This window comes from Folsomia candida, unplaced genomic scaffold (genome assembly GCF_002217175.1).
Source record: "Folsomia candida strain VU population unplaced genomic scaffold, ASM221717v1 Fcan01_Sc003, whole genome shotgun sequence".
Taxonomy (NCBI): Eukaryota; Metazoa; Arthropoda; class Collembola; order Entomobryomorpha; family Isotomidae; genus Folsomia; species Folsomia candida.
The window spans coordinates 10,888,529-10,909,636 of NW_019091195.1; the positions used below are offsets into that span (position 1 = coordinate 10,888,529).

The 21,108-nt window shown below is 38.0% G+C and overlaps 9 protein-coding genes across 15 annotated transcripts in view; 2 read left to right on the forward strand and 7 right to left on the reverse strand.

The window, feature by feature from the left end:
* The window catches only part of LOC110846975 (pyrokinin-1 receptor-like), a 64,425-nt gene extending 62,548 nt beyond the window's left edge, over positions 1 to 1,877 (reverse strand). The window contains exons 1-3 of the mRNA XM_035849537.1: positions 1,692 to 1,877; positions 171 to 1,587; positions 77 to 97 (exon numbers count right to left, since the gene is read on the reverse strand). Of these exons, the coding sequence (XP_035705430.1) occupies positions 77 to 97; positions 171 to 402 (253 nt within the window). The 5' untranslated portion in view covers positions 403 to 1,587; positions 1,692 to 1,877. The remainder of the gene's footprint in view (positions 1 to 76; positions 98 to 170; positions 1,588 to 1,691) is intronic.
* A 28-nt stretch (positions 1,878 to 1,905) lies between these two features.
* On the reverse strand, positions 1,906 to 3,247 carry LOC110846085 (mediator of RNA polymerase II transcription subunit 30). 2 transcript variants are annotated; one of them, XM_022092714.2, is made up of 5 exons: positions 3,105 to 3,247; positions 2,597 to 2,904; positions 2,371 to 2,529; positions 2,180 to 2,290; positions 1,915 to 2,097 (listed from the first exon to the last, which is right to left on the reverse strand). In XM_022092714.2, the coding sequence occupies exons 2-5, from the start codon at positions 2,873 to 2,875 to the stop codon at positions 1,999 to 2,001; spliced, it is 648 nt and encodes a 215-aa protein (XP_021948406.1). In that variant the 5' UTR covers positions 2,876 to 2,904; positions 3,105 to 3,247; the 3' UTR covers positions 1,915 to 1,998. The 2 variants fall into 2 exon arrangements, with proteins under 2 accessions (XP_021948407.1, XP_021948406.1); XM_022092715.2 differs by lacking the exon at positions 3,105 to 3,247 and having other exon boundaries at positions 1,906 to 2,097; positions 2,597 to 3,001.
* Positions 3,248 to 3,252: 5 nt separating this feature from the next.
* On the forward strand, positions 3,253 to 10,588 carry LOC110846084 (mediator of RNA polymerase II transcription subunit 18). Of its 3 annotated transcripts, none has more exons than XM_035849541.1 (6): positions 3,278 to 3,400; positions 7,389 to 7,502; positions 9,429 to 9,648; positions 9,725 to 9,843; positions 9,960 to 10,230; positions 10,304 to 10,588. In XM_035849541.1, exons 3-6 carry the CDS (start codon positions 9,441 to 9,443, stop codon positions 10,381 to 10,383), a joined length of 678 nt encoding a protein of 225 aa, XP_035705434.1. In that variant the 5' UTR covers positions 3,278 to 3,400; positions 7,389 to 7,502; positions 9,429 to 9,440; the 3' UTR covers positions 10,384 to 10,588. The 3 variants fall into 3 exon arrangements, with proteins under 3 accessions (XP_021948402.1, XP_035705434.1, XP_035705433.1); XM_035849540.1 differs by having other exon boundaries at positions 7,389 to 7,497; XM_022092710.2 differs by lacking the exon at positions 7,389 to 7,502 and having other exon boundaries at positions 3,253 to 3,400.
* LOC110846082 (mucin-5AC) lies at positions 3,441 to 7,125 on the reverse strand. The gene is made up of 2 exons (XM_022092706.2): positions 4,551 to 7,125; positions 3,441 to 4,447 (listed from the first exon to the last, which is right to left on the reverse strand). The coding sequence occupies exons 1-2, from the start codon at positions 6,892 to 6,894 to the stop codon at positions 3,705 to 3,707; spliced, it is 3,087 nt and encodes a 1,028-aa protein (XP_021948398.2). The 5' UTR covers positions 6,895 to 7,125; the 3' UTR covers positions 3,441 to 3,704.
* Positions 10,490 to 13,735, reverse strand: LOC110846083 (transmembrane and coiled-coil domains protein 1). 3 transcript variants are annotated; one of them, XM_035849538.1, is made up of 10 exons: positions 13,603 to 13,735; positions 13,268 to 13,519; positions 13,026 to 13,074; positions 12,773 to 12,939; positions 12,497 to 12,541; positions 11,915 to 12,076; positions 11,625 to 11,838; positions 11,468 to 11,542; positions 11,238 to 11,384; positions 10,490 to 11,141 (listed from the first exon to the last, which is right to left on the reverse strand). In XM_035849538.1, exons 2-10 carry the CDS (start codon positions 13,516 to 13,518, stop codon positions 10,848 to 10,850), a joined length of 1,404 nt encoding a protein of 467 aa, XP_035705431.1. In that variant the 5' UTR covers position 13,519; positions 13,603 to 13,735; the 3' UTR covers positions 10,490 to 10,847. The 3 variants fall into 3 exon arrangements, with proteins under 3 accessions (XP_035705431.1, XP_021948399.1, XP_021948400.1); XM_022092707.2 differs by lacking the exon at positions 13,603 to 13,735 and having other exon boundaries at positions 13,268 to 13,579; XM_022092708.2 differs by lacking the exons at positions 12,497 to 12,541; positions 13,603 to 13,735 and having other exon boundaries at positions 13,268 to 13,579.
* Positions 13,729 to 14,711, reverse strand: LOC110846089 (GSK3-beta interaction protein-like). The gene is made up of 3 exons (XM_022092719.2): positions 14,433 to 14,711; positions 14,134 to 14,335; positions 13,729 to 14,006 (listed from the first exon to the last, which is right to left on the reverse strand). Exons 2-3 carry the CDS (start codon positions 14,284 to 14,286, stop codon positions 13,761 to 13,763), a joined length of 399 nt encoding a protein of 132 aa, XP_021948411.1. The 5' UTR covers positions 14,287 to 14,335; positions 14,433 to 14,711; the 3' UTR covers positions 13,729 to 13,760.
* A 213-nt stretch (positions 14,712 to 14,924) lies between these two features.
* On the reverse strand, positions 14,925 to 15,857 carry LOC110846087 (probable 28S ribosomal protein S6, mitochondrial). Its single transcript, XM_022092718.2, has 3 exons — positions 15,519 to 15,857; positions 15,312 to 15,416; positions 14,925 to 15,250 (listed from the first exon to the last, which is right to left on the reverse strand). Exons 1-3 carry the CDS (start codon positions 15,701 to 15,703, stop codon positions 15,100 to 15,102), a joined length of 441 nt encoding a protein of 146 aa, XP_021948410.1. The 5' UTR covers positions 15,704 to 15,857; the 3' UTR covers positions 14,925 to 15,099.
* On the forward strand, positions 15,855 to 17,716 carry LOC110846086 (ATP synthase subunit O, mitochondrial). Of its 2 annotated transcripts, none has more exons than XM_022092716.2 (6): positions 15,855 to 15,992; positions 16,090 to 16,138; positions 16,246 to 16,290; positions 16,431 to 16,674; positions 17,142 to 17,254; positions 17,348 to 17,716. In XM_022092716.2, the coding sequence occupies exons 2-6, from the start codon at positions 16,112 to 16,114 to the stop codon at positions 17,546 to 17,548; spliced, it is 630 nt and encodes a 209-aa protein (XP_021948408.1). In that variant the 5' UTR covers positions 15,855 to 15,992; positions 16,090 to 16,111; the 3' UTR covers positions 17,549 to 17,716. The 2 variants fall into 2 exon arrangements, with proteins under 2 accessions (XP_021948408.1, XP_021948409.1); XM_022092717.2 differs by having other exon boundaries at positions 15,906 to 16,038.
* Positions 17,712 to 20,976, reverse strand: LOC110846080 (probable protein phosphatase CG10417). Its single transcript, XM_022092704.2, has 7 exons — positions 20,564 to 20,976; positions 20,387 to 20,455; positions 20,038 to 20,270; positions 19,077 to 19,959; positions 18,861 to 18,967; positions 18,394 to 18,766; positions 17,712 to 18,301 (listed from the first exon to the last, which is right to left on the reverse strand). The coding sequence occupies exons 1-7, from the start codon at positions 20,672 to 20,674 to the stop codon at positions 18,140 to 18,142; spliced, it is 1,938 nt and encodes a 645-aa protein (XP_021948396.1). The 5' UTR covers positions 20,675 to 20,976; the 3' UTR covers positions 17,712 to 18,139.
* Between the last annotated feature and the right edge of the window lie 132 nt (positions 20,977 to 21,108).

Sequence of the window (21,108 nt, forward strand, 5' to 3'; positions counted from 1 at the left end):
TCTATGTTTATATTATATTTATAAGTATATAAATATGTGCATGGAAGAAAGAAGAATAGAAAGATGTATTACTTACCAAATATCAGAGTGGCCATATCTGAAATTTTACAACATAATATAAGTTTTAGAAACATTAAAATGTAGAGCTAAAATAAGTGATAATAATTTACCTGAAATTGCTAAATTGAACAAGTAGTAATTAGTAGATGTCCGCATGTAGTGTGCTTTGTAAATGACGATGCAAGTTGAGAAGTTGCCCACCAATCCGCAAATGAAGATGAGTCCATAGACGATTGAGATTGGTATCAAACTTTGATAAGGGAGGTGCTTTGGTCCTAAATATTGGACCAGGTATTGTTCTCGATAAGTTTCATTCCATTCCAACTCCCCAAGCCCGGACATTTTCAATCAGTCTAATTAAAAATCTTTCTAGGCATTAAACAATATTTGGTCCTTGTGAACTGTTATGACCATTGGAGAAAGGACTGCAATATCTTTCGCACACGACGCGAATGCATGAGGCTTATTCTAGACGAGCAAAAGTAGGGAAGAAAAGCACGAATCTCATTCTGCCCCCTCCAGCACCGTTATTTCCTTATCCTGAGAACTTCAATTACTTTCACTACTGCTCTCACCAACCTGCAACCTCCTGTTTACTCGCATCTAATTCACTCCTGTAATTAGTGAGGCTGTTCAATGTCTAGGACTGCGCTGTTGATTACTCACATCCGGTAGTGTAATGGATTGTACCATTCGCTGAATTCAGTTCAGTATTCAGTTTATTGATCTAGCTTTAACAACACGAACCTTTCACCAATAATTTATTGCAATCAATGTAGCATAATGAACAGACCTATCCACACAATAATAATTAAGAAAAAAATGTCCGAAACCGTCTAGTTTTATGTGTAACACTCCGGCACTTTCATCTCGATTAAAGGTGAATAAGTAATCAAGTGTTTGCATGTGGACAGGAGTATTGCCAACGAGGGAAGTAAAGTTTTCTTAGATTTTGGTAGTGTGTCGAATGTGATATATTTATCTCACTTTCGTGCCCTCGTACAGTAACACATTTTCGGGTATGTTAAATAAACACAAAGGCTGTGCTAATAACAAATGTTTCGAGTACAGATACACCTGAAGATTATGTAAGAAATATGAATTGCTATATTTTTTTACACGATACACGTTTAGTATAATGCTTAAGGTAATGATGATTAGACTAGAGCCGTTAGTCACATTGTTCACACGTGAGATTGAGACGAGTGTGTAATTTTCAGCGAGAGATACGAAGGAGAAATGAGAGACTCGGAGTCCTGGTCGCAATGTTTGCTCATGAAACGGGAGAGTTTCAGAGCTTGACATTCTTGGCTCCGCTGTTAGTTAGATAGTGATGCGGGTTGCGCAAAAACGGGACCCATAATAATATTCAACCCGGGTTTCGGTGTTGGGCACTTTTTTGAATGAATGCACCTGCTGTAATCACTTCAATTCTGCCTCTATGCTCTTCCAACAACAAAGGATCATCATTTTCCCGACCAGTCGTGGTGCCCATTAAAATTCTTTCCCAACCCACGCCAGCTAGCCCTGTGTAGCCACAAAAAAACTTGGAAATATACCCTTGCTTATCTTATGCACGTTCAATATGGCGACAAAATCCACAATTCAATTAATTCTGTATGCAGACGTACGAGAGGTGATAACATCCAATCTTCATAAAGGCCCATTTCAGAATTCAGACTACTAAAGAAGACCATTTTCCTGGGCCGTTGGAAGAATATCAAGTGTTGGTGATGCAATCACTTTAGGTGCTCTAGATTTAAAATGAAAACATCGGAAATGGGTTCAACAAATGAATACTCATCTACTTATTGTTTGTGAAAATAGTGACAATATAGTTGAATATAGGCCATGTATATAGCGTCGGGAGGTTTATTACATAAGGCTGATTAAGATTATATAATACAAATAGAAATATAAAATTATCTTAAAAACATGTCACTCTTTTCTCATGGACAGCATTGTATTTACGTCCCAAATTATTTGTCGACTTTGATCTATCGTCTCCTTGAGATGACGATTTCGAACCATAACTTGCTACAAATCAAATTAATTAGTATATATATATATAATATATTATATTTATTCGAATCGATTTTCGTCTTTCTTAATCAAATACCTCGACAATTTCTCGATATTCCTCTATAGCTAACTTGTATGCTTCTGAATTCTTTTTGTCATCTGGGGTTGATACTGGAGAATCGAGTTCCGATTTTTGGAGAATTTCAGCCTAGGGACAATATTGCAAATGTTCAAATATAGTTTAAATTAGAACATAGCTGAGATATGACATTCTTAAACGGTTCTTACTTCAAAGTTGACAAATTTTTCACTTGGAAAAGCTTCTTCTAATTTTTCATAAATCAGTCTCAGTCTTTTAAGTATTGCTTTAATACCTCTCAAAGTTTCTTGAAATTTAGGTTTTCTGTCTATCCCCGTTGGACTGTGAGTATATTTTCCGTCTGGAGGCTAAAAACACACGCCAAAATATCAATTAGCTTACCTGTGTATAGAAACCTTACACAATATTAATTACCTGAGCAGTTTTTAAGGTTTGGAAAAGTTCTTGCATCCTGCTGATAACTTCTTGAACGGTTTCTTGACCAAGTCTGCAAAGGGTAATGGCATTAATTTCCTTTGCTTGTTGTTGTGCTTGCTGGGTAGGAGTGGTCACGGCGATGGTTCCAGTTTGATTTTGTTGAAAATTCGTCTGGTTCAGAGGGACCATCCCACCAACAACAGAGTTCGGATCTACTGGGGTTTGCCCTTGACTTTGTTGATAAGGGTTAATATTGGAAATGTTTGAGGACATCATTCTTGCTCAATATAAGGTCGGCTTTTGTGCTAAAAAGATGATATATGATAAAATGAAGTGCTAATAGAGCAACGAAATACACTTTCAACTTTTGTTACTACTGACTCAGAATTACTTTACCAAAAATTTGATTCCCGCTTCATATCCCTACCATACTAATAGCATGGGAAGGATACCAGCGCGGGATGGAAAAGAAAAACTGAGTTGATATTATTAAACACAATCTTACCATCAACAAGTAGCAAATCTTTAGTCGATGTACAAAGCACGATAAACCAATCAATTTGTTTTTCGCTATCGATTTCACAAATTGTAAATTACAATTAACGTTGGTTATTCGTGTTGACACATGCTGCTAACTTTTTGTTGACGGTAAACTGAAAACGGGATTCTCACCGCTCACTTTCTCCGGCGCGAATGCCATCAGCAATTCGGGGAAAGCTGCTTTGCACTTTGTCACATGCAAACTATTCGCAATTTGTGGAGAAAGTTTGTCATCCTTTCGTTGCTGTTTTTGATAACAAGGTGAGTTTTTTTCTGCTTAATGTTAAATATTGAACATTACTTGCTGTTTGTTCCAAAAGAGATTTATTGGGAACGTAGTTTTATCATTTCTCAAAAAGAATGACAAATGTAATCAGGATAATAGAAAATAGAAACAAAATAAATAATGTAAAGATATTATAGACTGCTATACATCGTAAATTTAAACAAGTTTATACATAATTCCGACATTTACCAGCTACTTAATTGGTTCATTGTATTTGTATTGTTTACTTTATTCGTCTACGGTTTAAGTGACTGCTGAGGTGATTGAGCATTTGACCTGCTAATGAACTTTGATAAATGGAAATCGATTTCCAATTTTTGGTCTGATTCCTGCCATCCCATCCGCTTTGGGATCTCCTCCCAGAAAAGCATTCATGTCCAGCCAATAGTAGAGTCCATTGGGGGGAGGAGGCGTGGGTTGATGATGGGTTCCAAAGTAGTTCAGCAGTTGGTTAGACTCTGAAGGTATTGAGGATTGCTCAATAGGAGACTTGGGCAAGGAAGGATTACTGTTGGGAAATATGCTATTCGTGTTGCTATTCTTCCCAATATTCCCAAATATGGAAGCTAGTGAAAATTCGGGGTTTCCTGGTGGGTTTTTCTGAGGAATGGTACCAACGCCGCCTCCACCAAAGATTGAGGCTAGCGAAAATTCGGCCGGAGAGGGTGTTGATCTTGGAGGGTTGACCTTGCTGAGGCCACCACCTCCAAGGCTTAGCAGTTGAGAGAGGAGGTCAATGGAGTTCAGGGTGGATGTGGCCAGCGAAGGAGGTGAGGGTTTTGGCGTTGTTGGTGGCGGGACGGTCGCTGTGGGTTTCGCCAAAGTTTGGAGGAAAGTTGGAGCTGAGCTGGGTATGCTTTGGAACGGTTTTAGTTGATTGGTGAAGAGGTCAAGCATGCTTTGAAGGGCAGGATGCAAGGTTGTCGTGATGGTAGACGTGGGAGGAGGAGAAGTCGAGGTAGGTGGGGGAGTGCTAGTAGTTGTCGTCGTCGTCGTGGTTGTTGCAGATTGCGTAGGTGGACCTTTATAAAGAATACAAGGACAATTTTATTTACTCTTATAAGATGAAACATTCGATTATTATTTTAACTATAAGAGCCATGAAAGTGATGAGAAACATCTTACTTGATAAATTTGTTTGGCTGTCTAATAACGCAAAAATCGACTTTAGATCCGCATCACTCAGTCCAGTTTCCGCTTTCAGATTGGAAGACAACTGTAATTTTGTTGTTGTAGCAGTTGTGGGGGGAGAAGGAGGACTATTACTTTTGGTGCTTGTCGAAGGCTTTGTCGTTGACGAGGACTGAAGTAGACTTTCCAAATTGAGCAAATTTGTAGCAAAGTCGGGCTGATTTGGCTTTTGCGGTTTTGTCAACGAAGACAAGATTAAGTTTTGCAAGAGAGAATTGATCTGTGCATCATTCTGATTATTATTATTATTGGCATTTTGATTAGAGTTGCTTACGCCGAGTAGCAGTGGATTTTTTTGATCGCTAGAATTTGGTTTTCCTGCTTGATTGTTATTTTGAAGCTGTATCAAACTGCTGAATAGTTGCAAGATTTGTTCTCCGGAATCGGATTGTTCATTTGCGCCACCTCCTCCTACAGTTGTTTTATGACCATTGTGACTCTTTCCAGGACCTGATATCCCCAGTAGTTGTTCGACGAATAATTGTTCCGCTGAGGACACTTCCGCAGAATTTGTCCCTCCATCACCGCCATTGTTGTTACTGTGGACAGACTTTACATTGGGGTCTGTGGCAGTTGTTGGGGCTTTCTCCTCCACCGGAAACATAATTACGGGAGGGTGTTGAAATGCTTCGTTCAACTGATCTCGATCTGTTCCAGACGCACTGCTGCTGTTGGGTGCTGTTGCTTCTGACGAACTTCCGGTTGTGACTTCCGTTATGTTAAGAATCCCCAATATGTGATCAATGTCAAATGGTGGTGGTATCCCCATGGTGGATGTCGTTGTTCTTAACGTGGTAGAATGTGGTTTAGTAGTTGTGATGGTTGTCAGTTTTGTTGTACTTATTATTGGCGTTGTACTAAACCGTGCTGGTGTAGAGCTACTGGTAGTAAATTTCGTCGTTGATTGACTGGTCGTTTTAGTTGTCGTTGGTTGACTGGTCGTTTTAGTTGTCGTTGGTTGACTGGTCGTTTTAGTTGTCGTTGGTTGACTGGTCGTTTTAGTTGTCGTTGGTTGACTGGTGGTTGTTTTTTCCGTTGTAGTTGTGGTCGTTGGCGTGCGCCTTGTCGAGGGAATCCTTTTGGTAGTTATTCTGGTTCTGGGTACCTTTGTCGTTGTGGAAGTTGTTGCCTGAGAGGGCTTTGTTGTAGTTTCTGAGGATTCCGAAAGTGGGTCAGAGGCAGTGATAGAAAATATGGTAGTATCCAAAGTTGGTGTCGTAGTAGTGGTTCCGATGGTAGTTGGGTTAACTTGGGTGGGCTGTACATCATAATTGGTACGGATTCCCGTTTTTGACGCCCCAGTTCCACCTTCTCCCGAAAGAATGGAGTCTTGATTGAGTAGAAGGGGATGTTTCTTTTTTAAGTGGGTGGGTATGAACCCTAGATCATGAGAGACTGGGGTTTGTGCCACGCTTTCACTAAGGGTATGAATTAGAGCAACGGTTTTGTTCTCTGGGTGTTGAGGACTATCTTCCGACAGCACGGCTGCATCAGAATTCAGGAGAGGGTGCAAGAATTGTAGTGTAAATTGTAGTGAATTTTGCAGTTCGTTTGAAATGGGAGTGGACGAGGAGTTGAAGAAAGGGTGGTTGTTGATGCTTTCATCATAATTCAAGTCACGATCCTTGCTATTATTGTGGAGCAAGCTTGAGTCGTTGTGGTGGCGAAAAAGATGTTCAGATGATTCTCTTTTATCCAGGATTGAGTGCTTTAGATCAGAATCTCGTAGCATGACTCCGTCATCATCATCATGCAAGTTAAAGTTCTGCACTTTCCACACTTCCGGAACTTTGTGGGCGTGACTTTTCTTTTTGTAACGGCGTTTTGGAGCTGCTTCATATATCGGGACAGAGGATATCGGTTCCGCACTTGAAGGCATCAGTGTTACGGCGATCACCGTTGGACTGGGCGTTGTCGTAATGGATGGTAATGATGGCACTTTCTTTCTCCTCCGTCGAACCACACGTTTATTCCCTTTCCCACCATTCTGTCTGTCTTGCACACCCAGTGGAGAAATTATAGTAAATTCAGAGGAACCTCTTGAAGAACCTCTATCGTCATCCTCAAATAATTGTTCGAATTTGTCTAGTTGAAGTTGGGGCCACGCTCCCACCACCGAGTCCCGTTTTACGTGTCGTCTTTGACCCTGCACACCACCACTTGCACTAATCGGGGATATATGGAGGATAACCACCCCTATGAAAAGCAAAAGTGCCCTGTTTCTCCATAAAGCATAGAAAAGTGGTTGTGGGTTCCATTTTCCCCCCTTTGGACCCATTCTGCTTGGCTACTCGTAGTATCTACTACTAAAAGGTCACAAAGGACTGTGCAAATGGCACATTAGATTCTTCATGCTCTTGTATTTGATCCGCACTTTTTCTTACGTGCACAATTTCCACAACTTCCTAAGCCCATTATTATACCGATTAGTCGTATATCGTACCACCGAGAGAGGTTGACGACAGACGAAACGACCAACAGGGCAGTAGTTGCCTTAAGAGCTTCACCTTCAGACTGACAACTGATGATTACGAATGAAATTTGCATTTGCAACGTATGTACGTACGCTTGCAGTGGAAACAAGGAGCGGAAGGTGGATATGGTGATATCAATTTGAAAACTGGTATATCCACAAAACAAAGCCATGCAATTGCGAATTTTTGTGCGTTTGAATCGCATTCATTCATCACCAACCAACATATATCCCCTGAGGTATATTTACTTAATACCTCACTCGCTCGCTCATCATTGTTCACTTTCTCTTTTAAACAGAATTTCTTCATTACTGTTGGACACTCAACAACCTAGCCTAACTTAGCACTAACCAAGCCTTTGTTAGTGGTTCGCCAATTGGTGTACTGGTAAATTAAGTGGTGGTAAGGTAAGGTGAGATTAAAATAAGATGGAATAAATCAGGTTTTAGGGTTAGTACTGCTACTACATACATGCATGCATGCCTGCATACGTACACATTATGTGCATACGTATCGTGTATTTACTATAGTAAGTATGCAAGTCAAATAAGTTCACTCAAGAGAAAAACTTGGTTTTCTACAGTATATCATGTAAAAGTAGTGGCAGGGAGATCATACTACATCACAAAATACTGTTGGTTTTTAACCAAATACGCATGTATTGACATATAAGCACGAGTATCAGTGTGCAGAAATATTAAGGTTAGCTTGCTGCTTATAATTTGTTCGCACATTTATATGATTCTATCTGTCGTGCAGGCCAACAAGTGCATGAAAAACTAAAGTAATATCATTTAGACGCGATAATTGATGTGGCCAGGCAAACCAAACCGACTTGTCCGTTTTAATAAACTTGTTAAAGAAAAGATGACAGCAATTATATACTTAAATATTACATGTACATACATCCATAAATTGGAGGAAAGAAGTCCGAAACCTTATTGCGGGCCTTCCTTTTGTGAATCACGTCTTGCTTAGCTGGGCTGCAATTAATTTTTGACCGGTAGCAAGTACATATTTAGATTACAGTGATTTGCTATTAAATTATTGACTGATTGTTGTTGTACACAGTGTTTGCAAAGTCAACGATCCTTGACTAGTTGCACTGTGGTTTGCAATTAAATATTATTAAATCCTATTCGGATTGTTATATTTTCCATCACTCTTACTTTACTTATGCTCACAATTAGCGATTGCAATTGATTTTACTATGTACATGCTCATGGTTCTGATTGCACATAAAGATTATTCATCAGTTTATACATATCTGTTAAGGAACAAAAAAATGGCAAACAGTGCATACAATTATTATTGAGACTATTTAAACATACTCAAGTACTGTATTGTTTCTTTAGTGTATTGTGTACGGAAATGAATTAATTTATATACTTTGATATTTCCTTAAAGCGTTTTTCATTCTGGTTCAATGAATTCCCCTCAATTGCTCTTGTAAGAATTTTTATCTCCGACTCAAATATCCTTTTTGGTCCATAATTGTCAATTATAATATGGCGTGCCCAATGGGTACTACCCATATGACAAATAAGTGAAGGAAATGATCTGGTTTAGTGTTCAAGACAAAATTTAAAATCTCAATCACTTACATTCACTCAGATAAAATATTTTTCGTATCATCTTTAGTGAAATCATTGTTCTCCATTGTGTGATGCATAAATTGAAGATGACGAACAACCACATAGACAAATTTATTCTCTTTGTCTTTAATCTCGTGTTGAAATTCTCCACTGTGAAAATCTCTTCTAAACTTCCTGTAGCTAAAAAGCGTGTACAATTATCTCTTGATCTCACTCTTTTTGATAATCCAACGATGACACGGAGAGAGGTTGTGTCCAAGTTATGGCATTTTTTAAACTTTTTTCCTTGATAATAAGAGCACAAAATTATTCACTGCTTGTCAGTGCTTGTACAGTTACGATTGCCATCGCTCATAATGAAAATATTGTATGCATTTTATGTTTATGCATCGAAGATTTATGCGCTTTCGCGTTTGAAATGAGGACTCGTCACTCGTGGCACAGTAGCAACATCAGTCAGTGGGGTATATTTTGTATTATTATGATAACCCTGGCTTAGCGGTTATCACTACCTGCATCACATCTAGATAAATTTTTATGCTAATCTTCTTCAGTCGAGAAAGATTTTATTTAGGAAAACAAAACAGTTATATTTTTTTAATGTGTGCATACACAGTATGGTATAAAAGTGGTGCATGCTGGAGAGTTCGTACTGGAATAGCTCTAAATAGAACACAAATGTTAAAGATGATATAAAAAAAGGTGATGATATTTATGTATATACATATTTTTGTATTAATCAGGTACGCTGTAAGATGGACTCTTTAGAACCCTCTGCCAAGCAGCAAGAACTTCAGTCATTGTCTGCTCTAGACACTTTGACGAGTGCCATGAAAAGTAACATCATTCCAAACCAAGAGTATTTACTGCAGGGGTCAATTTTTGACAATTCGGTTGATGTTCTTCTCCATAGACTTAGAGGGCTGTGTGATAATGTGGATTCGGGTCCAGAAACCTTTCATGGTCAGTTTGTTTAATGATGATGTATTTAGACTTTTTTAAATGTTTTCTCATTATTTTATAATTACGATTTTTGTAGACCATGAAGCATGTTTCGTGCTGTATGGAAACCCTGGTACAGGACAACAGCCGCCCCCATTAACATTGAGAGTTCGTAGGGCATTGGACGATACATCCGCCCCTTGGCATTTGAGATATGTAATAATTTAGTTATACATATATACGCTTCAAAGTATTGTAAAGTCTGCCAAATAAAAAGATTAACTATCATGCATATGTATGTACCATAATATGTATCATTGAAATTGCATTAGATGGGACAAGCAGAGATCGGTGATAAAAATCGTCCAACTATGATCAGGAGTACATTGGACGTAGCCGTTGGATCTGATATCTTGGAATTTTTAAAGGAGTTAGGATGTCGACGGGAATTTGATTTCATAACTAAAGGGTTCCTCTTTCGAAAAGGAAGATTGAAGATTATTGTTGGTAAAGTCTACCGCTATGAATCAGGAAAATCGTCACAAGAGTTAGAACCCGTCACTCAATCGCATTATGTGGAGATGAGTGTTGTAGCACCCACAGGTACACATCTCCATTCAATTTCAATTATGCCGTGATTACTCCTTCCTAGATAATAAAACTATACTTAATATAGGACAAGACACTGTTGGAGACGATATGAAGACTCTTGCGGAACAACTGAAGCCCTTGATTTTTCTCAAAAAAGAAAAGTAGAATCCCGTTATCCAACACATTTATTATGATTATGATCGTATAGTATGGTATCTTATTCTATGATTATGATAATACGCATATCATGATTTAAAAAGTCTATCATATGTATATAAAAACGTACGATTGAGTTTATTTCTTCTCTACGAATAATGTTTTCGTAATTTTGTAGTTTACATAATAAAAACCATTTATGGCGTTCCTATCATATTAGATATTTTAAAATCTTAAAGCATTTTTTCTCATTAATGTGTTCTTGCTCTGTTTAATAGCCCAGCGCAGACACACTGTAGGTATTAGTTCATAAATTATTAGTCATAGTCTTATAAGCCAAACCCGATTTATGCGAGGCAAAGGAACTAAGTACTACAATAATTGCGTAAATACAAATAATAGGCTGGAAATGGAAAACGATTATCACAATAATATTGTAATATCAAGCAAATATATATACGTTATATTTGTGCCTATAAACTACGATCGAATAGGTCAGTCCACAGATTTCCAAGTGCTTCTTGAACTTGGGGCCATTTTCTTGAAAGCATGAATACCCCCAAACCAACCAAAAGTGACGTAAAGAGGCGGACTCTTGACCCTAGAAATGGAGCTAATGCGGATGCCACCGTTGCGACCAATAATAAACATAATTGCAACATTGTCAACCCAACATTGACTAATTTAACAGCCAAGTCTCGAGCTGCAGAGTTTTCAATCCCTTCAATAGTGACCAATTGCTGTTGTTGCTGTTCCAATCTTGATATCTACAAAAAAAAACATAATAATATACAATAAGTATACTATATAGCATTGATAATACAAAGGGAAAATGCTTTATTTAAAAAAAGAAGAAGACAAACCTTTGTTTGACACGCTTCCAACATCTCTGCCAAATCGCGTAATCTTTCTTCGCTTTGATAACTAAGTTTTTCTTCTGCATCGGCAAGTGCTTGTTTCAAATTCCCAGTTTCTGCTTGATGTAGTTCCGTCAAATCGTTCACTTGTTCCTATATAATAAGGTACAGTAATAATTAAAAAAGTGCGATTGCTGATTTTGATCAAATCCAGATTATGCAAAATAAAGTAAGACCTCTAAACGTTCAGCACGAAATCTTTCCTCTTGAAGACCCTGGCAAATGAAGCTGCTGTCTGCTGTGACTTGGTTCTGCAGACACATAAGAGGTACTTAAATGTTAAAACCTAACATCAATTATACCTTAATTAAATACATTATTAATTATACTGACTTTAAACGTATCAAAGTCTTCCCTAAAACTGCTAAAGTCATCACGAATTTCTTGTAGTTGCTGAACAATAATTTTCATATCTGCATGGCTATGACTAATTTTGTGATCCTGACCAATACTACTGCTTTGTGCCGATTCGGAACATTCTGATGCTTGCTGTTCATCATCAGCAGCAGCATGAATTTGCCGACCTTGCAGGGTCCCACTCCCTTTGCTGAAATGAGCAATTTCAACTCGATGTTACATGAGCGAATTTTACAACATATCACAATTAGTAATTATTAAGCAACCTTATTTCTGCAGTTGCGGGTATGTTAGCAGATCCATGATAAACTCCAGCAGAATGGGTCCCATCAGGCTCCCGAGTAATAACATGAGGAATATTATCCGCAGATCCAAACTTTTGCTTCATTAAATACGACGCAATTTCTTTTGGCTTTGAGATAACGGTTCTACAATACAAAATTGCTATTAGAAGAGATGAAGATGATATTCTAACCATATTTGAACTAAATCTTAATAGCAAAGCATACATTTTCATGAAAATAATTGAAACACTACAACCGGTTGTAAAACCTCGCAGTACAGCTTTTCATATCCCGAACAATTATGCAAGTTAAATTAAGAAACGATGTACTCTATTTTCCGGCGACCAAATTTATAAAATCAAATTCGAAAATCAACGAAATCAGTAGTCATTGATAACACTATTGTTTCTGTTGCATATTAGAGCCAGAGAGGTTTTCGTCCTTAATCGGGTATGAAGTTGTACTGGAGGTTTTGATTGATGTAAGAAGTCAACCGAATGATAAGGCACTTAAACACACTACGAAACAAATCAAAGATGAAGATCATGAGGAAGGTTTACCAACCCTGAAATCCCAGTGATTCCATCCTTCAGATTTTCACTGACAGACCTTAATTCACAAAAGAATAGCATTTTTTGACACAGCATAAACCGGGTCGGGTCAAGGTACAAAATATTCTGATACTCATCATATTCAAATCATGTTTTCGAATTTAATTTTTAGGAAAAAGAATAAGCCATGTCAGCAGATAGATAGAATTGATAGAAAGCGTACTTTTAAGTTTTTTGTACAAACTTTGTAACCCACAATCTAACCACTCGCTTTATTCAACGCACTTACTTGATGCCATGACTAACGTGTTGCAGTCGTCCTTTCGATGCCCTATGCGATGAGGCTGTGGAAGAACCAGATGCTTCACTTCCGAATCGATGATCGTGAATATTTTTAGGAGTAATTCCTACTTCTCCACGGACTGGACTTACATCTTTGGACCTTTTTTCTAACTCCTGTAAGCGTACAGTATAATAGTAATATATGTAGTTACGCATGCATCTAATAAATCTACTAGTTGGATTTGAACTATGAAACAAACCTGTACGTCCTGCTGGTAACGTTCCAACTTCCGTTGTAATGCCGCAATTCTTTGAACCCCACAAATAATTATTAATTGTATTTATTAACCGCATTAACCCTTATTCCTATTATTCTTATAACTCATTCATACTAACTACTACTTTCATGTCTGTTTGTAGCAAATAAGTTGGGCTAATAATTATTATTATATCCAAGACGAACGGAATATGTTTTTATAATACAAATATAATTGGCGCATACCGAGTGGCCGCCTTCGTATTTCTTTTTTCAAAGACCGCTTTCACTTGAGGCAATTGGGTTCGCTGCGCTACAGCGGCCATCTTTAGATATTCTTCCACATTCTCGTCTCGCGTTTTCTGCTCCTCCAAAATTCGCTTCTTGGCTCTGTTAATCTTTTGTTGTAATGTCTGGATCGTGGGAGTAGCGGATGAATTTATGGCAGTGGTTTCGAGATCAGAGTTATAATATTGCAGGCTGTCATTCATATTCATCCTAGTAGTGGTAATCTCTTTATCAGTTTCCATCTCAAAAACGTAGTCTTGATACTTAAATGATAAGTATATATTTTATATCACCATTCCAAATCGTAACAGTCCAACGACAGACACGTGGTTTAAAATAGGAATGTGTAATACTGTTACTGGTTTCTCTCCTTTTGACTCTGAGTAATGGTTTTGTTTGTAATACCCTGACTGACCCTCCCCAACCTCTGAATGCAGCACTGTTATAAATGTTAAACGTGGACACCTTGTGTCTCTAAATTGTTCTCAGCTTCTTGTTGACGTGCAAGTGCAGTTAATTTCGCTTGGAGGCTTCCGGCAAAGCTGCGTACGTATCGTGGACTGATGGATTGCAAGAGAGCGTATACAGTTTCGAATGGTACAGCACCTTGTTCTTCCAATTGGTTATCGTCAAACAAATCCCTTCCAACTATTGCATAACCAGACGTATTTAATTTGATTGTAAATTTGGAACCTTCCTATAACAAGTAATCAACATAGTAAAGCAAACATTTTCTCGTACAACTGTACAAGTAAGGGGTAGTAATATGTAAATGTGTTTCTTAAATGTTAACCGCAATTGAAGCTAAATAGGTCATTACTTACCAAGGTTTCTAAATTTAGGTACACGCCTTGTCCTTCGTTTGCTTGGAGCCTGTCACTGAAGAACAGACACGTTACGTTGGCAGAAATATCTCTTATGACTCCGGCCGCTTCTACCTTCCAGTCTATCTTATCTTCTTCACTCATCGTTTCCATATCCTGAATTCCACCCGGACATTAGTGATCCGGTTTTAGAATGGAGCACCTGCAAAATAATCGAAATTGAATCCAAAATAATCAATGTAATCCTCCATAATTCACAAATCAAATCAATTATAAAACAAACAAAATTTAAACCTTACCTTTCCTTTTATTATTGCTGCAAGTCAAAAATATCATAAATTGACTACTTGGTTGTCTGATTCCTTATGTTCTATAATAGAACTTCTATTGGTCTTTTACGTAACAAAAGTGGCAAGTGGGCTTATTTTATGGAGGAATAGCCTTAACTAACAGCAGCAAACAGGTAAATTGAGTTTAACCACTGTTCTGTTAAACCAATAATAGATAGTCTTAAGAGATTAAAGTTTTATATAAATAAATAAATAATTTGTGATGTGATGTGATTGGGGATGACACACAACATAATTCATTTATTTATCCTTATCGCCATTTGAATCCCCCGGCTGAGTGAGATCTCAACATTTCAAGTTCATTCAGCATATTACTGTTCCTTTGAGAAATGAAATTTTCTAATCCAAAATTACTGGAAAGCTGGATAATAGTTGAAGATTGAGATTATTATTGTCGAGAGAAAAATTGATTTCCAATTACATTTACAATTATTCATCATCTGCAAGTTTCTAGTTGCGTTTTATTTTGGATTTATTGTATCCCAACTGACGGCTGACTCATGACTGACTTTATCACAATCAGGCGTACAAAAAAACTCCTACGAAATGCCTAAAGTAACAAAGTAAATAAATGCTAGGCATTATTGATATTATTAGCTAAGCTATACAGCTTTTTTCAGCGATTGAAGGGATTGTATGATAGTCCAGTATTGAGGCGAAATTTGCGTTCTTTCTTCCTCCCTTGTTCAATCATTTTCTTGACATCTTCCCGATATGCTGGAGGTAATAGTTCATCATGTAGAGTACAATCCTTGGTTTCTATTGGTCTGAAATACATAATTTGAAATGCGTCAAGTGATAAGGTGACAACAGCTCTATCATGCTTACTTTTCTCGAACAAACCCAGCGACAAGGATGTCAGTGTCTCGTTCATATTCGTCATATAGCAATTCGACAGATGAAGCCGGCAGATCCAATCTCATCAAGAAATGACTGCAGGTTTAGATGAACCAAACAATTTATTAAGAAACTATCTGAATTTAGTTACTAGATATAGTAAGTGGATTGAATGCAAGTTAAAATCGACCAACTCACCTCCCCTCTGTGTAGCGTTTCCCGAAAGACGCTATTTTATGTGGGAGTGTTCTTGTGCCCAAATTTTCAATTCCAAACAAGACACCCTTATTTTTGAAAATGTTAAGAGCTGCTCTCTTCAAAACATTAGCTGTCTCTGGCTGTCCCAGCTTCCGCATCAAGATGGACAGCTCGTAAGAAGGCATCCTTCTCTTCAAATTATGTTGTCAAACTGCTACACTCACCAACCACTCCCACTGAAGCCGGCTAGAATTGAATTCGTGTGAAGAGAGGCGACTAAAGCTAAATCAAAACATTTAGCTTTTATGAATGAGAAGGAATAGCCACCGGTTCGCAGGGGCACCGCAAGACAAGCTTAAACTTGGCTCTTTGCAGTCGTATGATTTTCAGGTGTAGTTCAGCGCAAGGATCGGTCGGTCTCTCGCTCACTCGATTGAACGGCTGAGGTTTGATTCCGAAAATTTCAATCTTGTGGTAAATTCCATTTTTCTACGAGTTTCATGTTTCATATACTTGACAGGTAACTTTGCAATTATTCTGTCGATTCCTAAATTATACTTTGTAATTATAGGTTTGACTAATATCTCGAAAAAATGGCTCAACAGCTACCTCGAATCTTTGTAAGTTTTTCGAATCTGAATTGCAATTTAAAATTGCAATTTTCCAAAAAAAAATTCCGTACAATTTCATTCAGAAATAAAATTAATTGGGAATATATTTTTTAAAGACCCGAAGCTTTTCAGCATCCTCTGCTTCTCATCAGATGGTAAAGGTAAGTATTAAAAGCTGAAAATAATAAGATCAACATCAGAGTACCTTATATTTTATTCATGACATTATACATTATGGCACGGTTAATCGTTAATTAACTGGTGTCCACAGTGTAATGAACTATAGTAATACTATTTATAGCCTCCGGTTCAAATATTTGGAATTGAGGGACGCTATGCCACAGCTCTGTACTCTGCCGGTCACAAGGAGAAGCAGTTGGAGGCAGTAGAGAAGGACTTGAAGGACATTCAAGCTGGTATCAAAACCAAGGGGAAGCTTGCGGACTACGTATTGAACCCTTCCATCAAAAGAGGAGAAAAGCGCGACTTCATTGTGGCTGCAATGGGTGGGACGAAAGCCTCCAAGTTAACCACAAACTTGCTGGGTAAATTTCCCAAAGTTATCCACAAATTATAACTTTTAGCCCGAGTCAGGACACTTAATGGGTTCTCATGAAAGAATAAAAAGTTAAAAATCAGCAAAGTCTAACCAGAGTGACCCTAAAGGTTGGCTCACACCGGTTTTTAAAACTTGTTATTTTCAGCTGAAATTTGATACGGAAGGTAAAAATGACTTCTGCGTAACAAAGAAAACTTTGGAAGTTCAAGATTGAAAAGAAGCAAACTGCACTAATGTAGACGATGGGGAGAATTTGTAAATACTTTAAAAATTTGGTGCCAATTATAATTAATAAGAAATCTTAGAAAACATTCCCCACCACGGGGAGTGGTAATATTAGTAGTTTGGTCAATTTGAACAAAAATTTAGAAGCGGGCTGGGCACTCTTCCTGACTTGGGCTAGGGTTTTCGTTCATGTAGTAGTGAATAAGACAATAACTAATTTAATGACAGGGCTGTTGGCGGAAAATGGTCGACTTAACAAATTGAACGGCATTGCAACTGCTTTCGCAACGTTAATGAGTGCTCATCGTGGAGAAATTGAATGTGGCGTGACAACTGCCAAAGTAAGACGTCTTGTGCATTCGGTTTTCATAATTCAATGCACAAATAAATAAATTAATTAAAACGTAATCAACGATTTAATGTTTGTGCAATAGCCTCTTGATGCTGCTCTCCGACAAGAATTGGAAGCTGCGCTGAAAATGTTTGTGAAATCTGGGCAATCCATCCAAATTAAAACCAGCGTAGACCCCACTATTTTAGGAGGAATGATTGTATCAATCGGGGATAAGTATGTGGACATGAGCACGGCTGCTAAGATCAAGAGGTATTCTAACCTCATTCAAAGCTCAGTGTAGGAGACGTATAATTGGTTCGAATTGTAGTCCTACGTAATAGTCTAAACACCAGTCGCGAGCACTATATATAAATATATCAATTGAAATGCTTAAAAAATAAATTCTAGATGCTTGTGTAAGGAACCTTTGATCATTGTTGTAATCATTAAATTATCTCTAAATCTTGTAGATAAATAACTTGCCTTCTTTCTTTATTATCATTAAAAATTAAAATTCCAAACATTAAGTTATACAGCTCTCTGAAGTAAGTAGTTAATAAGCAACACAATTAAGACCTACACACGTAAGGATACTGCAGATCATATATTTTGTCTAAATAGACAAATATAATATTATATTTATCAAGAATCAATGAAACATAAAATCTCGGTATCTCTTACACTCAATAGACCATTAAAATTTTTAGCAATTATGTATGTATACTATAAACAGTTCTTGCAAATAGATAATATGGTAGATGGAATTTAGACAAGGGACAACAGAAGCCAAGTCTAGCTGGTGTATAGTGACATGCAAATATCTCCATCATACATGAATTTAAAGATATTATTTAAGATATTTAACGATAACATAATCCTAGAGTACTGCTCTTCAATCAATATCCAATTTTGGGCGCTTTGAAGGCTCTTCACTTAGACCTTCTTCGACCTTCCGTTTTACGGATGGCGTTGTCAACTGTACAATTATCGCAGTCATATTATCGCAGCCTGTTCCATCGCCACATGTATCCTCAGACAGACAGGTTTCGAACAACTAGAGCAAACGTACACACATAAAGAAAAACGTTTCAGGATTTTTAATATTGATTATATTTATCATAAATTTAGTTGCTTTTAGGTCCTTACCTCTTCACATATATTGGACAAAGAAGGTGCTGTTGTAATTCGCTGTTTTATAAAGTCGACAACTTGTTGTGATGTCATTGAATTCCATACCCCGTCGCAGGCAAGAACCACGAATTCATCCTCCTCCTGTGGATTGAGTTCCAAGTGTTTAACTGTGGGTAAAGGTGAGATCATTTGTTCCTCAGGGGGCAGCGTCTGATTTTGTTTGTAAGTGTGGTCCCCTAAGGCTCGGCTTAGGTTGAGTCCCCCATTTACTCTTCCATCATCTGTAACTTTGCCTCCTGCCTTCACTATTCGAAGAGTTTCCTCTTCTGATTCGGGTTTATGGTCGTATGACATATCTATCGCTGCTCCACCTCTACTCACGACACACCTACATATAATGTCACAATAATTATCAAACGTTAAGCGCAACATTAAAATCAAACACAGAATGTTACTATTGGGACTATATTATGAGACTATACCGAGAATCTCCTGCATTGGCAACCCATAGGTGCAATTTATCATTTTCCCATCGGAGGAATGATACAACTGCAGTAGTACCAGAGTCAAAGCCAGGTTCCTGCATACTCTTTACAATTGGGTGGATACATTTATTAATTAACGTCAAGCATGGAGATATTTAATTGTACCAGAGATTATGAATAATAATACAAATTTTAATTAAGGAATATACTCACATTTAAGAAATTGTCATCTTCCTCGTCTTCACTATCATCATCTTCATCACCTGAATCATCGTTGCCTTCTTCATCATCAGAATCTTCGTCATCATCATCCATTTCATCTGAATCAGCAACGTCATTCTCCGGCGCGTCAGAATCACTGGAGTCAAAGTCAGATGAATCATCTTCATTTCTAAAGGCCATTAGGCCAGCCAGCGTTGCCTTTCTCGATGGGGTTCGTTTTGTTGGAGATTTGTCGGTAATTTCTGTCATAACAATTGGTACAGGGTGCACCTTTCCCTTCCTCTTTGTTGGGGACACTACCCCTTCCGTTTCAACTGAGCTTTTCTTGGCTTCGCTAGAAACAATTTCAACTTCTTTTTTGGAATCAACACCATTGCCATTACAACAAATTGTTTCCGCAGCACCAGCGGAAATTCCGTCATCTTGAGCTGTTATCTCATGCTTGTTGCTTTCAGGTCCCTTGTTCACTTTCTCCAGGATTTCCTTAGCAGAGGAGTCATCCTCATCCTTTTTGCATTCTTCAAGTGAAGAACTGGCAACGATGACTCCATTTCCATTTGTTATTCCATTACTTTCTGTGGTACTCTGAACCTTGGTAGTTGGCGCAGAGTTTGAGGGAGGTTCCTCCGTTGCTTGTTGTGGTACGCACGAAGAAGACGATGATGACGAACCGCCAGCATTTCCAGCGGCAGAAGCACGGCTGCTACTAGAACTACCACTGCCGCCCGCAGTAATTTTAGAAGAACTGCATGGCTTCTCCTCAGTAGACTCCTCTTTTGACACCTCATCATCACCGGTAGTAGCGCTATTAGCCCCAGCAAGATTCTGATATTTCGCAACCAATTTAGCTAATGGCATTGTAGCTTCTTTATACCTAAAAAATAAAAAATATTAAGTTTCATATTTTATTTGAAATATATATTAAAAAGGAAAAAGTTGGATTGTTTTATACAATTCTGACACATTCTCCTCGTCTTCATCAACACCTGCTTCGCCAGGTTCCTCTCCATCGGCAAGTTTTGCCAAACGCTGAATTTCTTTCAGTACTTCAGGTTCCTTTATGCTTGCATCTATTTTTAAATACGCTTCAATAAAGGCCTTTTCAATATCTCCATTCAAAAATGCTTCAGTGTTTTTTAAAACGTCTGGAAAGTGTTTGGCGACATAAATAGCAACCTCGGCACCCTGTTAATAATTAATTACAGATATTTAATTTATATATTGTATATAAACACCAACATGACCCCGCAGTTACTAAATTACTCCTACATTTATCAAGTCACAAGTTACAAACAACTTACACCATGTCCATCGTATACTCCATAAAGTGAAGACTTGTCATCAAATTGTGCTACACAGTTGTGTGCGTCCTAAACATATTAGATCTTCAATATTTTGAATTTGCTTGCCTTCATATTTCCAAATGCATTCACACCAAGCTATAGTGAATTAAATAAGTTGAAAGCAAAATAGTTCACCTCCTGCGATGCCCTCCATCCTTGCATTGACGATGACCCAAAGTGTAAACGATTTCCGGAACCATCCTCGCTCTCCTTGGTTGTCATCGGCTCTGAGAGGTATGCCCCCATTCTACCGTCTTAAAAACAACTCGTGACTTAATTAATTTTAATATAAACACCTCCCTAGTCAGCAACGTTCTCCTTTTGAAATGTGTTTTTTGTTCTTTTATTGCTTCGCCTCCACAAGCCACTACTAAGTAGTTTGCCTTCTTACGAGGATGACTGACTGAGGTCAACTAGGCGACTTGAAGAAGAGTTCTGGAGCCAATAGCGTAAGATTATAAGGCTGCTGAAACAATAGAAATTTGCTGAAGGTAGAATCATGCACTGCTCGATCGACACACTCTTCTGACACTAAAACGAGGATACAAACTCGGTCGGCCCGCTTCCAAATCCGCGTCTAACCAACGTGCAACCAACCCCGTGCGATTTCATACTCCATCATCGATTTTGCATGAGCTAAATATTCCGTTCACTATGTGTTAAAAAATTATACATTAAAA